Source organism: Hipposideros armiger, unplaced genomic scaffold (genome assembly GCF_001890085.2).
Source record: "Hipposideros armiger isolate ML-2016 unplaced genomic scaffold, ASM189008v1 scaffold_319, whole genome shotgun sequence".
Classification (NCBI taxonomy): Eukaryota; Metazoa; Chordata; class Mammalia; order Chiroptera; family Hipposideridae; genus Hipposideros; species Hipposideros armiger.
Window position 1 is genome coordinate 523,126 of NW_017731669.1, and position 16,207 is coordinate 539,332.

General features: G+C 56.8%; 3 protein-coding genes across 5 annotated transcripts in view; 2 read left to right on the plus strand and 1 right to left on the minus strand.

The window, feature by feature from the left end:
- Positions 1-5,637, minus strand: part of MMRN2 (multimerin 2) — a 19,008-nt gene extending 13,371 nt beyond the window's left edge. For 2 of the 3 annotated variants that reach the window (XR_002126015.1, XM_019660511.1), the window contains exon 1: positions 5,390-5,637. Coding sequence is in view for 2 of the 3 variants with exons in the window: in XM_019660511.1 (XP_019516056.1) it covers positions 5,390-5,553 (164 nt within the window). In the remaining variant the exon portion in view is untranslated. The remainder of the gene's footprint in view (positions 1-5,389) is intronic. The other variant, XM_019660510.1, reaches the window with a different exon arrangement.
- A 783-nt stretch (positions 5,638-6,420) lies between these two features.
- SNCG (synuclein gamma) lies at positions 6,421-11,739 on the plus strand. Its single transcript, XM_019660512.1, has 5 exons — positions 6,421-6,661; positions 7,476-7,517; positions 7,854-7,981; positions 11,127-11,198; positions 11,468-11,739. The coding sequence occupies exons 1-5, from the start codon at positions 6,541-6,543 to the stop codon at positions 11,486-11,488; spliced, it is 384 nt and encodes a 127-aa protein (XP_019516057.1). The 5' UTR covers positions 6,421-6,540; the 3' UTR covers positions 11,489-11,739.
- A 3,930-nt stretch (positions 11,740-15,669) lies between these two features.
- Positions 15,670-16,207, plus strand: part of ADIRF (adipogenesis regulatory factor) — a 2,311-nt gene continuing 1,773 nt past the window's right edge. The window contains exon 1 of the mRNA XM_019660513.1: positions 15,670-15,850. Within this exon, the coding sequence (XP_019516058.1) occupies positions 15,790-15,850 (61 nt within the window). The 5' untranslated portion in view covers positions 15,670-15,789. The remainder of the gene's footprint in view (positions 15,851-16,207) is intronic.

Genomic DNA, 16,207 nt, shown 5'->3' on the forward strand with positions numbered 1-16,207 from the left:
GCCTTCAAAATACTGAAGGAAAATTATTTCCAATTTAGAATCCAACACCCAGCCTAATTGTCAATCAAGGTACGGAGAACAGAATAAAGACATTTTCAGCATGCCCGGTTTCAAAACATTTTCCTCCCCAGAACCTCTCATCAGGGAGCTACTAGAGCAGTGGTTCTCAATCTTGCCACCAAATCTTTACATTAAAACTATTGTGTGACACTTCAAAAATAAGAGCCTCTGGGCCCACCCCAGGCCAGTTAAATGAGATTCTCTGAGGTTGGGGCCTGGGCGTCAGTACTTTAAAGCTCTCTGGGTCATTCTAAGACTTGCCCAGGACCGAGTACCACTGTGCCAGAAGTGCTCCAGCAAAACGAGAGAGAACACCAACGAGGAGGAAAGCATGGCATCAGGAAACAGGAGCACCAGCAGGGAGTCCCGCAGGAGATGGTGCAGGGAGAGCCCAGGACCAGGTCAGTGATGGGCGGTGGGTGAGAAGCCCAGTCCAGGCTGGAGCACAGCTACAACTCTGACAGAGGAGGTGTCTCCAAGGAGACACAGGTGGTCAAACACCAGACACGGATGAAAGGTGAGCTCAGATCTGGGACACTGGCTGAGAGTTTGGAATGTGACAAAGACACAGAAAACTAAGCAAAAGAAAAAAAAGACAATTGTTTCCTCCAGGGAAAAACCAAAAGCAATTCTAAGTAGCATACATAGTCATCTGATTGTAAATACTCAAAATGACAATATTGGAGAATGATGACTGGGAAGTGTGTGCATGCATGTGTGTACTCCCATGTATGTGCACACGTGCATGCTCATACACACATATGCTATGCATGTGGGGTTGGGGTATGGAGTAGGAATGAAGGCTGAATCATAGGTAATGCTACTTCCCAAGAAGCAGCCATATAAGCATGTTATTAGAGATACAGGGGCAAATGCCGAAAGAATCACTTATAGAGTTGTAAGTCATCGATTTTGGGGACCCGAGGGGCCTGGAGCTTCTGATTGTCTTAACAAACATTGTAGAAGGTTTGACTATACCCCCAGAGAGTCAGCAAAGTTTTTCTATAAAGGGACAGATAGTAAATATTTTACACAAGATTGACTACATCATCTGTAGGGTCCAGTGCCTGATGAAAATGAGTCAATGATAGAGATTAAACCAAGTGTGGGGCTCTTCTGAGTGTCGCGTGCTGTGTAGACTGCTCAATCACGCGCTCATGAAGCTAGGAATGTTCACTCAGCTCTGAAACAGTAGACTATGAAAGTGCTGGGCCCAGAGCTCAGCCTGCACAGACTGTTTCAAGGACCAGAAACTTTGGCCCCCAACCAACCCCCACCCTGGGCCCCAAGGAAATTCCTGGAACATGGGCTCAGCCCTAGGAAAAGTGTTTCTCTGAACCAGTTTCTCAAGTGGGGAGAGGGGACTTCTCCCAGGTGTATTTGGCAACCTCTGGAGGCATTTATGGTTGTCACAACTGGAAGGGTAGGGGTGCTACTGGCATCTAGTGAGTAGAGACCAAGGATGCTACTCCACACCCTACAATGCACACTGCACAGCCCTGTACTCCCACAACAAAGAGTCAAGCAGTCTCAAATGTCAACAGGTCCAAGGCTGAAAAACACCCGCTCAGAACAAAGCGTACTCCTTACACACCCTCTGAACTGCTCCAAAGGGGCCAGAAGGCCTGGGTCCTGGGCATGCTGGGTCTGGTCCAACCTGCCGGGGAGGGACCGGGACTTCCCACCTCGAGCTCCTGTAACTGGAATCAACGCTGCCCACCCTTCCTGCCCAGGAACTTTCTCTCCTGACCTGCCCCAATCTCGGGCTCCAGCAATGGCTATTCTCCCTCCTACACTCCCCCTCCCTTGGCAGCACCATACCCTTGGCACAGTACGGGCTGCTGGCCCAGAAGCCCTGGGAACATTCCTGACCTTTGCTTTGGTTTCCTCCAGCTCTTGGCAGCTTCTTGCTGGCCCCTGAGCCCGTGCCCCCAGTCCAGCTCGCTGAGGCTCCCCATTGTTCCCACTGCCTCCTGGTCTCAGGCCTGCACCCTCTTTGTGCCCTCATCTCACAGTGGTGCACGGACAGGCAGGCGCCAGCCTAGAAATGAGTGTGGGGGTCCTCCAGCTGCGTGTGGGCCTGCCCTGGGCTTCTGACATGGCCTCCACCTGATACCTAGCCCTAGGCAGGGGAGAGGCAGCTGAAACCCTTGGAGCTTCTAATGGGAGCTAGGAGGCCTGGGCTCTCCTCCTCTCCCCTCCCTGGACGCAGGGTGACCTTGAGCAAGGTGCGCATGTGTGTACACACACACACACACACAGACACACAGACACACACACAGAGTCCTGGAAAGGTAGAGAAGATTCCCACTTTCAGCCCCTCCCTGAGGGCAGGGGGAGGGGCTCTGGGGAAGGCAGAGAGCCTCTTACAGGGAAAAGGCTGTTAGCTGGGGCCTCCTGAATTATAGATGTGCTGCTGCCATGGCCCCCTGGGACACTTAAGTGCCTCTTAACTAGCCAGTGAAACCCACCTCCAGCTGCCCCTGAAGTCTTCCTGGGGAAGGAGGGCGTGTTCTCAGGCATCCTTGCTCTCTGAGGCTCTAAATGCAGCCAGCCCGGAATGTGACCACTCTAGGAGTGAATTTTGCAGGGCTTTGTCTCTGAGCCAGAAAGGGGGCCTTAGCAGAGGAGCCTGAGGACCACTCCGCATCCAGCCCAGAGCCTTGGTTCCCTGAGTGTGACTCCGGCCAGTGGGGGTTTTCCCTGTTTGTGCCCAGGGCCCTGTGCCGCAGACAGCAGGAACGGTGTAGGAGGAGCCACTGAGGGCCTGGGCCCCACCCTGCTCCTGTGTGACCCCCAGCAATATGCGTGACTCCTCTGGGCCCCAGCTGCAAAAATCACAAATGCTCCTTGAGCATGGGTCAGGAGAAGCTGATGCTGGAGGCTTGGGGCCAGCTGGGATGCTGGGAGAACATCTCCTCCTACACTCCCACCCATCTTGGGGGAGACAGGATAGAGGACGCCTGGGATTTGCAGCCCAGCAGAAGTGGTGCTTGGCTCTGACCTGCTCCCCACCCCCCGCCCCAAGCCTCACAACATGTAAAGTGAAGTGGAGAGAACAGTGGTGACCTCAGCGCTGTCACAACAATGTGGAATGGGACAGCTTGGTCCTCTCTGCAGGCTCAGTGCTGTGTCTGAGGAGCCCACACTCTAAACTGCTGCCCTCCCCACCCCCACCAGGGAGCGCAAAAGAGCCTCCTGCCCAACAGAGTCCAGTACCCGCATTCTTGTCTCCATGGGTCCTGCCCCTCAGGGTCTCCGGGGACCTAGGAAGCACTCAATTATGTCTCTCCTCCACCCCAGAACCTGGCATAGGGCACCAAGTTGTTCTGTTCAACCTTTTCCTTGCAAAGGGTCTTACTTATCTGGGTCTGTGTCCTGTGGCCTGCCCTGGCCTCAGGCCCCAGGCCCCAGAAACGGGTGTGAAGGGCAAATGCAGGGCAGGAGGCCTCGCTCTGGCAGTCAGGCGTGGTGGGTCCACCAGGCTTGTGGCTGATGGTGTTGGCGCCTCTGCTTGAGTGTGGAGTGCCTGTTCCACCTCCCCTTCCCCTGCTGCAGGAGGGAGATTGAAGTCGTGTTTCCTCTCTCTTCACAGGAGCAGGGGAAGCAATCAGCGTGAGGAAGCTGAGCAGCGTTTCCTTCCTTTCTCACGAATCCCTCTGGAGGCCCCAACAACCTGGGCTTGACCAGTGGGGACCGAAGCTTCCGGGTTGTGGGAAGGAGACACCGTGGGCCTGCTGAGACCCCCTGGAGACCCCTGGGACTAGGGCTTGGGATGCCTGCCTGGGCTTTCCCGGGCCAAGTTACCTTTGTGTGCACCTGCACACACTCTGTACACACCACAGCCACCCAGATAATGGCTGAGTGACCCCTACAGAGCAGCCCACAAGCAGTCCAGAGGCCCACCCTCTCTGGGGCTAAGAAAATGCAGTCCCTCCCCACAGCTGAGAGGATGGGGACAAAGAGGAGTGTCTCCCACTTTCTTCCCACTCACTTGGGCCCTTTACTCTTCCTTTCATGAAAGGGGGCCGGAGGCCCAGAGATAGGGGCATGGAGCTAATGGCTTTGGGGAGGGAGGCCTTGGTGCTCAGCCTTGAAACCAGTGTGTCTGGGTTCCCCACCAGAGCCACATGTGCCTCCCAGCCCTGAGCAGAACTGAGGGAAGGCAAGAATGGGGTCTGTCTAGGTCCACCTTGGGGCCCCTCCTCCCCACACAGCCAGCCCTTCCCTCACTGAGGGTCAGTGTGCACTCACTTACTCTCACCCTCCTGCTCTCCTTAGTCAAATCCATGTTCGGGAAAGTGTCCAACAAACACATTCACCTTGCAGTGTCAGAGCTGTGTAGGAGACTGTCCCAGGCAGATGTGTTCTGTGAGCCCACGAGATGGTGACCAGGGCTGCCTCTGAGTACTCCAGGGATCAGAACCTGAGCTCTGGAGTAAGACTCAGGTCCTGGGTCAGGTTCTCCTCAGTTGTGTGACCTTGGGCCAGATGCTTAGCCTCTCTGAGCTGCAGATTTCTCTGTAACTAGGGCTATTGGGAGGATTAACTGAGATAACACGTGGCAAGGTGCCTGGCCTAATAAATGGCATCTGCTGCTGTGACTGTGGGGTACCCTGAGGAGGGAACTGCAGGTCTAGCACCTTATTAGCAGGAGGATCCCTGGCCCTGGACAAATAGAACACTGGAAAATAGTGTCCTGGTCCTTCTGCCCATTCCCAGAGGGGCACTGAAGCAGAGCTCGCTGCATGTCCCACCTTTTTGTTCTGGAGGTGGAGAAGGCACCCTCTCTGATCACTGCTCACTCTCAGAGCTGGCCTGAGGACCCGCACCAGTCCCCCATGGCCCTTGGATCAAAACCCAGCACACGCCCACCCCCGCCCCCTGCAAATCTGTCATCTGTGGCTATGGGCCAGCCTCACCTCAGCTCAGCTTTCAAAATTGACTGACTTCGAAAACTAGGAGCCGCTGCCAGGCCACCTGGAAACTTCCGGAGCCACAGCCCCTCAGCACCCCATGCTGGGTGGTAGATGGCAAGAAGTGCTCCCACCCTGCCCAATCCCCAGGCCCATTTCCTGTCACAGGTCAGGCAGAATTTCCTGTGGTCCTCAGGCTGGGCCCTAGGATGCCCAGTCCAGGCTGGCTGGGGGTGCCTCTTGAAGGGGAGCCTGGCACCTAGCACCTCATTCAGCCACACAGCTGTACAGCGGATAGAAAATATTAGCCCATTTTACAGATGGGTAACTGAGGTCCAGAGACCCCTGCTCTGGCTTAGCTGGGATTTAGAACCAGCACCACAATGTCTCCCAAGGCCCAGGTCCCTCCTTACCGTCTGATGGAGTCCCTGTCGATGTCCTCAGCCTCTGCCCTCCAGACCCCAGACAGCCTGCGGCTGTGTGGATCAGAGAATCTGGTACTGGGGATCTGGGCCTGAGCCCCCAGCAACCCCCAGCCCAGGGTACCCCCGAGACCGAGAAGCAGTGTCAGGATCATGCTGGCAGTGGACAGACTCAGCCTTTGCCAGTGATTCCATAAACTGCTTGAGTTAAGACTCAGAAGGAAAAGAAAGCACAGGGACAACAAAGGGAGGAAGTGGCCTGGGCCGGCCTACTCAGTGCGTCTCATCCGGCCCCTCACACATACCCCCACCTCCTGGCCCACACAGAGGCAGCCAGCCACCCAGCTGGCTCTTGTGCCTTGAGGGGACTTGGGTCAGGCCCCTGGGGGTGTGGGAGATGCAGGCAAGTGGCCCCGCTGAATATGTCCCCGTGCGAGTTAGGAGAAGAGCACAAGGGTTGAAGTGTGCTGCAGAAGTGGTTGGTCAGTCTCAGGGAACCTGCTACGCATTCATGCTGGTGACCAGGAAGTGGGGGCACTTCATGCCTGCTCAGTGCTTGTCATCACTAGGCTGTGGGGACCAGCAGGTGGGAGAAGGGGGCTGTCTGAGGGCCACACAGTGTAGCCAGAGGCCAGGGCTGAGGGAAGCCTTTGCGTGCCCCACCCCGGCTCCTCCACGGTCCCGGATGGGGGCCCCACAGTGAGTGGCTGGGCAGCCCAGGCCGGTCTGGGAGGTTGGCCACTCTTGCCTGACAGGCTGACATGGTCCTGACCCCTAACCTACCTGGAACACTGGTAGCACACGCGCCTCCCCTCTCTGACCCCTCTCTGCCCCAGATGTCACAGACACAACCACCCCTGGCCAGGCTGCCCGTGTGGGTGGGCAAGGCAGTGAATGAATGAGGGGCAATAATGGATAAAGATGTGTCCAGACCTGCTGCCAGCCTCCTCCCTCTCTCCCGCCCGCCCGCCTGCTCCCGCCCCCCAGGCTGGCTGGGCTCCCACAGGCCCGCCGCCGCTGCATCATCAATATTTCATCGGCGTCAATAAGAGGCAGCAGTGGGGACAGCGGCTGCAGCAGCACTCGCGCCAGCTCCAGCCACAGCTTGCAGGGAGAGTCAGGTGTCCGTTCCTGCCACCACCATGGATGTCTTCAAGAAGGGCTTCTCCATCGCCAAGGAGGGTGTGGTGGGTGCTGTGGAGAAGACCAAGCAGGGGGTGACGGAAGCAGCTGAGAAGACGAAGGAGGGTGTCATGTATGTGGGTGAGTTTGGGCGGGGCAGGGAGGAAAAGCTTGGTGGCCAGAGCTTGGGATGCCCTGTTACTTTGGGTCTGACCTTTCCCTCAGCCCCAGGGTGGCATTTTGGGATGAGGACCTGGCTGTTGAGTCAGGGTCTCTGGACCCTATAGCACCTCCACTCTCCTGCATACACCAATGTCCATTTCAGCCTCCTCAGGGCCTCAGGAGTCTCTGGGACAGGACAGTAGAAGGGGTACTTGGCTCTGGGACACATGTGTTTATGCATACACAAATGCAAACGGCCCTCCCCTCCCCTCCTTAACGCACAGGTCCCTTGACTCAGATAAGCCACATGGAGCCTGAAGCCCCCACGGGCCGAGCTGACAGGTGCTCAGCAACCAGGCTACAGGTCCCCACCCTATTCAGAGAAAGGAGCAGGGTAGAGAGATGAGACCAGGCTCAGTCCCATGGCTAGTCAGTGTCTTGTTCAGCCTCATTCTCCTTCAGCTTCCTCCCAAGAGGAGGCTGAGCTGATGACTCAGCTCTTGTCAGCCCCGTCCTGCAGCTGCTTCCGAGGCCCAGGCCACACCCAGGCGGGGTCCAGACCCCAGCTCAGTCCTGATCGCTCTCATCCCCCCATCCTGTCCTGTCCACTTCCCATCCATCCCCTTCTTCCAGACACAGCAGGAAGTGTCTTTTGAAGGGACTGCCAGCCTCCAGACACCATCCTCACCCAATACCGACCCTGAAGCTTGTCCAGCTATTCTGTTGCCCTGACCACCCCCCTCCCAACACCGAGAGGAGTGGGCCTGGGCTGATGCCTCCCTTTTCTCCCCAGGAGCCAAGACCAAGGAGGGTGTTGTGCAGAGCGTGACCTCAGGTGAGGAGCCCTGTGGCCAGGGAACACGGGGGTTGGGACCTCCAGGGACTTCTGCACCCTAGTACTAAAGGCCCAAGCCCAGGGTCCTCCTTACCCCCAAACTGGGATCCCAAGCTGTACATGGACCCAGTCCCCTCAGAACCTGAGGCTAGACCCAGGGTTGGCCACCCCAATCATCATCAGCGCTCCCCTGGCATCAGAAAGGGAGCAGCCGAGGCTCTTGGGTAGAGCCAGAGGTTAAAGCGCCCTGGGAAGGGGCTGCTCAGGCCTGACTTGGGCAAGCCAGGCATGGGTGGGTAGAGGTCAGGGCCAAGGCCAGCCAGAGTCCTCCCACAGTGGCTGAGAAAACCAAGGAGCAGGCCAATGCCGTGAGTGAGGCCGTGGTCACCAGTGTCAACACCGTGGCCACCAAGACCGTGGAGGAGGTGGAGAACATCGCGGTCACCTCAGGAGTGGTGCACAAGGTGAGACCTGGTCCCCAGTCCTGGTTCTCAAAACCTTTCTCCTGAGCCCCAGAGAGGCCAGCTGGGGAGGAGGCATGATCACCCCATTGACATACAGGGAAACGGAGACTTAGGGGCTGTGGTGGTCTGTGCTTGGTGTTTTCCACATCAGTGTGAACTTAGGACCTTCACAGCTATTTCTGTGAGGGGGCCAGTTTGGGGCCCAACTGGAAAATGAGGCTCAAAACCACACCCTCTTGATGGTGCTCAGCATTTAAGAGATACCACATTTCAGCAGTGAAGGCAGGGTCCTGTGGGCCCCACGTGGTGACAAACAGCCTCCCGGGCAGTGGACACGAGGGAGTCACCACTCACCTGGTGTCCAGTCTAGCTCCCCACCCTCTAGTGGGCAGCTGCTTCCTTGCAGGAGTAGCAGGGAAGCAGCACCTCCTGGTGATGGAAAAACAGTGAGGTTCTGACCCCGCCCTCTGCCTCTGCCTTTGTGTGCGGTGTTGAGTGTGCGCCTGTGTGAGTGTGCATGTGTGTGTGTGTGTCTGTGTGCTGCCTGACAACAGGAACGGTGGGACTCCCCACCCCCAGGAGGTGGAGGCCGGCCGGTGGGCCATCCCAGCACTCACCACAGAGCAGGCTCTGCTTGAAGCATTTTACACTTATGAGCATTAACTGATTTAATCGCTACAAAATCACATGAGAGAGGGTGTGGGAATGAGGCTCACACAGATTAAACGTTGTGCCCAAGGTCCCAGCTAGTCTGTGTGGCTAGTCTGTGTGAGTGTGCACGTCCCAGGGCAGCCCGGCTCCAAGCCTGTGGTTGTACAAGGAGCTGCTGTATGAGTGTAAGGTCTCAATGAGAGTAGGATCCATATTGGGGGCATTCCAAGGAGCTGTCCCCAGCTTTGTCTGAGGCTGTCCTCTGGAGAGCTTCCCTACCTGGTACAGGCACCCAGAGCACCCAGCACTCAGATCCTTGCTCCGGGAGTGGGTAGGTGGCAGGGGAGGGGGCCGGTCGCGCTTCCCCTGGCTCTGGGGGCAGCACCAAGGTGTCTGCTTCCAGGGCCAGCACAGGGTTTCCATGTCCTTGCAGAGGCAGCTGCTTCCTCTCCTAGTTCCCAGCTCTGCCCCTTCTTAGCTGTATGACCTTGGAAAGCTACCTCTCTGAACCTCCATTTCCTCATTTTTAAAACCAGGAGGGAGGTGAGGGTATCTGCCTCACCTGGTTGTGTGATGATGCAGGGACATGGCCCCCATGAAGCGGTTACGCCTGGCTCATGGTGAGCACCCAACAGAGGGAGGTGACTATATCATCATCAGCAGCGCTCCTGGGCAGGACCCTCCTTTTCCCACTCCTAAGAGGAGGTCTGGTGAGCCCTTGGAGCCACCCCAGTCCTGGGGGTGGGAGTGGCTACCTCAAGGGAGACATTTCCTGGTGACACCCAAAGCCAGTCACGACTCACCCTCCAGTGAATTGTGGAAGGACACACCTATCCGTCTGACTGCTCGTGCCACTGGCCTCATACCCCTGACTTGGGGCAGTAAGACTAGGCAGGTGGCCACCCATCCTTCACTTGGAAGACTGCCCCAATTCTGGCTGGCAGAGTTCAGTGCCCTTTTATGCCCCAGGGCACCAAGGGGAAGGATGGCCCTGTGGTAGCATGGAGGTGACAGAACCTCCAGAGGTGCTGATCATCCAGTCTGGGCCTGCCCACTAGCTGTCACAAGACCACCCCCAGGCAGGCCCCCATCTCAGGCAAGCATCCAGCTGGGTGTATAGGGGTAGGAGACAGGAAGCGGGAGAGGTTCGTATAACCCCTGCCGCTGCAACCCGACCAGCCTGAGCCTAGAGCCAGTCCACACAGGAGGCAGGGTGGAGGGAAGGAGGCATTCATGCTGCTGGGGATAGTGGTGGGCCTGGAACAAGCCAGACCTGATCCCTACCAGCCCCACTATTTTGAGCTCTGAGGTCTCAAGCTGGATTCCTGGCCTCCTTGGCCTCAGGGTCTCCATGGAAACAGTGATGACACATCCCTTTTCCTAGGGCTTTTTGTGGGCTCGGGAGGACAAGGGTGTGTGATCCTGTGATTCCGAGACACTGAGGGTGAGGTCAGGCCTAAGTCATCAGGGGACACTGCCCACCGCCACCCACCCCACCTGGCTTCCTCATCGAGGCCCAACCAGGGGCTGCCCAGGGTCTCAGCATCAGCTTGCAGAGGTGAAGCTGGGTTCCAGGGTACTTGGTACCACCAAAAGGTCTTGGCATCATCAGACAGAGCCCCCACTGCGGGCCCTTACATGATGCTCTATTACCCCTATAGTTAGTCTGGCCCTCACACCTCCCTCACCTTGGCCTACCGTGTATAGCAAGGTGATGAAGGCCTCTGTTCAGCTTTTTTTTTTTTAATGTGTTTTTTTTTTAAATTGTGGAATTGGGGGAGGGGAACAGTGTTGGGGAATTGGGGAAGGGGACCAGCCAAGTTGTTGTTCTTCAACCTTCATTGTGGAGGGTGCCAGTCGCCATCTGGCTGTCTGTCTTCAGCTCGTGGTTTCTAAGCTCGAGGTGCTGTGTTACAATCTTAGTTGCGGGTGGGCGTAGCCACCATCCCATGCGGGAGTCGAACCAGCAGCCTTGTTGTTAAGAGCGCACTCTCTATCCACTGAGCCATCCGGGCAGCAGCTCAGCTCAAGATGCCGAGTTCAGTCTTAGTTGCGGGTGGGCATAGACACCATCCCATGGGCGAGTCGAACTGGCAGCCTTGTTGTTAAGAGCGCATGCTCTATCCACTGAGCCATCTGGGCGGCAGCTCAGTTCAAGGTGCCAAGTTCAGTCTTAGTTGCTGGCGGGCATAGCCCACTATCTAACAGTCAGTCTTATTGTTAGAAGCACATGCTCTCACCAGCTGAGCCATCCTGCCACCTGTGGGCAGCTCAGCAGCAGCTCAGCTCAGGCACAGTGTCACTGGCCCATGTGGGAATCAAACCAGCAGCCCTGTTGCTCAGAGCTCGCGCTCTTAAGCTAACTCTTAACCAACTAAGCCACTTGGCCAGCCCTCTGTTCACCTTTGAGGCCAGGGTGGACGAGGCCCTGGTTGCCAGGCAGCTGGGACTCTGTGCCCTCCATGTAGTCCCACATCCCTTTTGCTCCCCACAGGAGGAAACGAAGCAGCCTGCCCCCCCACAGGAGGATGAGGCAGCCAAAGTGGAAGAGGAAGCAACTGAAGAGGTAGGAGCCAAGCTACCGAGCTACACCAGGGGTCCCGGGGCAAGCCACCCTCCAGAGAAGGTTCTAGACTCGCTACTTCCCTCTTGGGGTCGCAGAGCCCTGAGGGGAGACTCCTGACCTAATGCAGCCCTGAGCCTAAGTGTGAGGTCCCCTCATGAATGTTTGCCTCAGGGAAGAGGGACAAAGGTAACTCCTGTCCCCACCCCCTCAAGGTGGCCACTGAGGGGTGGGGGCCCAGAGTTGTGTGTGACGGTCACTCTCTCTCTTAGGCCAAGAGTGGGGGAGACTAGAGGACTGCAACACCCCTCAGCCTGGACCTCATCCCCTCCTGGCACAGGAGTGCCTGGTCCTGGACTGTGACCTTTGGGGTCTCCCATGCTTCCATGCTGCACCCAGCCACCACATGCCTGTCCTCTCTTGCTGCCACTTTCATCTCTCTCCCTTGACCCCTCCCAGCCTCTGGTCCTTCTCACCCCACAGATGCTGCTGTGAATTTTTTTTTTTTAATGATTTCAAATAAAACTCAAGTCCCCACCCCGGTCATACTCGCCCCTGCTTCTCTGTATGCTGCCTCATTCATGAAGAAGCTCCCTGGGCCCTCCCGGGAACAGAGTTGATCCAGCCTGTTGATGGCTCAGGGAAGAATATCTGGGACCAGGTGCCCTACAGAGACACCCTGGACATTGCTGGAACCTGATGAGAGTAGGCACTGCCTTCAGGGAACTCCTCCCACCCCCAACCCATCCATCATTGCCTTTTAATGTAGAGGAGGTGGCCCTGGCTTTGGGCTCCCAGGACAACTTCAAGGTTAGGTTGTCCTTGAGGGCGCAAGGGATACCTCCAGGTTTGAGATGTAGCTCACCCTCCGGGGATTGGCCCATGACACCAAGAGGTGAGGATAGTACTCCTGGGCCATCCCTTTGTGGTGTGTCCTTGGCTCCAGTGTCCTACAGAGAAAGGGACACCTAACACCCCTCCCCAGAGCAGATCATATCTTTCAAAGTTGTGAAGTCTAAACACATAGCCAGGAGTCTTCCATCCTCTTCCTCCTCTTCGCAGAGAAGGACCAGACCTGAGGACTCCTCCAGCTGGCTCCACCCAGTGTCAAACTCCCACCAGGTTGGAGCTGGGCTCTCCTTTCCTTCCCCAAGAAGTCTGTCAAGTATCATTAGAAAACACAGCAGCTGAGATGCAGGAGAATAAGCCTACCCCTTGAGAGAAAAATGGTAAAACCAAATATATGTTGAGCTCCTCCCTGGTGTCAGACAGTTCTGAGTGCTTTACCTCATTTAATCCTCAGAACAAATAGTTGTTCTGATGTGTCACTCTCTGATGAACTGAGGAACAGAGAGGTTAAACATTTTGTCCAAGGGCACAGAGCTAGGAAGCCTGGGACTGGACAGAAGCCCAGGTGGCCTGGCTACAGGGTCACCCAGTTGACTGTAAAAAAACAAAATTAAATTTGAGCATCTACTTGGCTTTAGTAAACAAGTCATGAATCGGATAGCATCCATCTAGCAACTAGAAGGGAGCGCCAAGGGGTTGTACAAAATGGAACATTTTTATAGGAAGAAAGGTGGGGCCAGGGAGCTATTGACAAAAGAAAAGATTGCTTTTGGCAGGGACATCTTTTCTTTGGGTGAAGAGAATGAAAGAACAGAAGAACACGGGAAGGGTTTTTATCATGCAGGTTGTCTCTTCTTTCTATAGGGGACAGAGAGCCCATGTGACAGAGCACCTTACTGGTGCTTGACCAGAAAATTGCACATCGATTATGTTTCTGGGAGAGGCTGAAACTGCAATAGATGAGGTATTAAATCTAAGTTTGGATCATAGGCTTTTAGCATAAGGGACGCCATTCTGGGCCCGTGGTTTTCTCTTAACGTCCATGGCTGCCCTGACTGCACAGGCTCCAGTGAGCTTATACCAGATTCTGCCATGCCCCAGATTTCAAAACATCCTGGGATCAGGCTGGTCGGTGTCCTGGAGGCTTGTTCAGAGGTGGCAGAGCAGAGAACAGGATTCCCTCCTTTTTGATACCCAGACAGTTTGGGCTCAGAGCATCTAAGTGACTTGCCCCAGGCCTCCAGTACTGGTATCAGAGCCAGAGTGCACACCCAACTTCAGACACTACTGGGTCCACACCCCCTTCCCATCCTGCCTCTGTTGTGGGGAGCAGGGGTCAAGTGTAGCCCTGGGGGCTGGGAACCCAGTCAAGCATAGCTGAGCAGGGTTGTATCTCAGCCTGTTGGCCATGGCCATCCACTGCTGAGGAGGTAAAAAGAAGCAGGGGGCTGCTTGTCTCCCAGGCCCCTAAACCCTGCTATATAGGAGGCATGAAGGGCGTAGAAGAGGCTGGGGCAGTCAGGGGTGTCCCAGGCTGCAGCCTAGACATGTGCATATCAGCGGGCCTGTGCATGCCCTAGGAGGGGCCTGGGTGTGCCGGAGAGCTCATTGGGCTGTAAGAAAAAGTGAGAAGGAGCCAGGCCACTCAGGTAACTGGGGTAAGGGGACACCTAGACCTGGCCCCTGGGGGCAGTGTTTCACCATGCTCCCAGTGCCCCGTCTCAGCTGAAGGAGCCTGCAAGGGTCCTTGCTGCTCGGCACCACCCTAAACACATACTCAGGGCCTGTTCCTGGAGTCAAATGCCAAACATCAAAGACTGCCCAGTCCAGGAAGACCCTCCCCACCCCATGGCACCTGCAGTGCACTTTGCCCTTAAACCCCCATATGTGCTCTCTGTCGGGCTGCACTTGACTTCCCTAGAGGAGTTACTGCCCTTTCTCTATCCCTCTCCTTATCAGAAAAGCCCCTGTCCGGTGCCCTGCCCCCTCTTGAAGGCCCTGGCTGAGTGTGGGGCATCCTTTCAGCCCATTTAATCCTCATAGTAACACTTTGGGGAAATTCTGTTATAGTGCCCCCACCATCAACGATAGGAACATTGAGGCTCAGAAAGATCAACGGTCTTGCCCTAGTGGGTAGTTGAACCCAAGAGGTCTGATTCCAGTGCCTGGTGCTTTAGGGCCACTCAGAGCTGTCTCTATTATCACCTGCTGCCGCCGGCCACAGTCTCCCAGTCTTGCTCTTTGCCCACTGGGCCTGACACCAAGTAGTCTCAGCAGCCCAGAGGAGCTAATCGGAGCAGTGTAAAAGGCCTTCCAGGCTAAAGAGACTGGCGCTTCTGGTGAGATTTCAAGAGGGCTGGCAGGCCTGGGGCCGTGACCAGGCAGGGTTCCCGGAGTCCCGGAACCCGCCATTAGGCGGCTCTCCGCAATGCCTTTGTGCTCTAGGCTCAAAGCCCAGACGGGTGGGGAAGGGAGGGAGCAGGCGTGGCAGCTGATCTGTTAGCTGCGCTTGGTGTCCCCTCCCCCTACCTGATCTCAGCAGCGGTCCCTTTCTCTTGCGCAGAGTTGACCTTATCTTCCAGCAATCCTTTCCCAGCGTGCGTGTGTGCGAGCGCTTCCAGATACACTACATTAGGGGCTGAAACCAGCTTAACCCCATCCTCTCCCTCTCCCACCCCCATCAGAAGTAGGGCAGAGCTGAATAGGTGGAGCTTCCCAGAGCGTCAGAATAGGGGAAATTCCAATAGACGTGCAGACAGGCTTGGAGAGGAAGAATCAGAGAGCAGCACTGGAGAGGGTCGCGATGTCCCACAGAGACACGGAGGGTGTGTGTGTGTGTGTGCTGCGGTGGCCTCCAGACTCCGAAGCCGGACTCCGAAGTGGGCGCGGGCGGGATGGGGACCGGACCTGCGCCCTTGAGTACCGGGAGGCTGTGCCTCGCGGTTTTGTTGTTCTCAAGGTGCTGGCTCCTCCACTTACGCGCAGGTCTCTAACCCCACTCCCAGAGCCCAACTGACAGTCCCCAGTGGCGCAAGCCAGTGACGCACCCTCTACTGGGGTGCGGGAGGGGTGGGGAGAAGAATTGACTCGACTCTCCCCACCCCTCTGGCCGCCGGGTCCCAGTGGCAGCTGGCCGGTGGCCTGTTTGCAGTGTATTGTCCTCTCTGTGTCTGTTTCTACCCATAAACTGATAATACCCATTTCACGAGATTGTAAAGATTATACCAGAGGCTGGAAAGCGTTGGGGCAGCGCCTTGCACAAAGTAAAATAAAAGGTAGCTGCTAGTATTAATTTCCATTCTAGCCTGGAAATCCCGACCTGGCGCCGACCCAACGCTCACGGACTGGGGTTTCTCCGGGTCCCAGAGCCAGGAAACAGGCCGTCAGGGTACAGGAGGTGTGTGCGTCCGCTTCCTGCCCCCAGCCTCTCTCTGGACTCCTGACCCGTCCCTCTGCCACTCCTAGCCCCTCTTCCAACCCCGACTAGAGCCACCGCGTTCCCACCGTTGCCCGCCTGAGGCCAGACTGTGCTCCCCAGGCGCGCAAAGCCTGGAGCAGGTCCCGGTCACTCCCTGAGCCCGTCTGCCGGGAACCGCCCCGCACCCCCTCACCCCCGCCCTCCGCAGGGCGGGCCGGCCCTGGGGTGCCTTAAAAACCAGAGCTGGTGCTCTGTTTTTCCGCTGCTGTGAGCAGGAGTCAACGTCGCCTCGGCTACCCTTGACGACCTCGCAGATACCCCGTAGCCATGGCCAACAAGGCCTTGCAGGACCTGAAGCAACAAGTGGAAGGGGTGGCCCAGGATGCAGGTGAGGAGAGCGCGCGACCTGAGGCATTTGCAGGGGCACCTGCTGGACGCTCCTGGGCAGAAGCCGCGGGGCTTCGCAGCCCGAAAGTTGGCAGGCCGATTAGGCTCCGAGGGGGCCCTCCGCTGAGATGGAGGGACTGAGTAGGACGCCCACCCGACCAACCCCGGAGATGATCCTTGGATGGGGGCGGGGGAGACAGCGGTCCCCCAGGAGCCCAGGATGCACTTTGTGCATTGCTAGAGCCAATCTGAGGAGGCTGCGCAGGCAGTGAGCCGCCCCATCACGGTGCTTAGGGGAGGATGAAGGTCCACGGAGAGAGTAGGTTCTGCCACCCTGAGACCCACCTCTACCCACTTG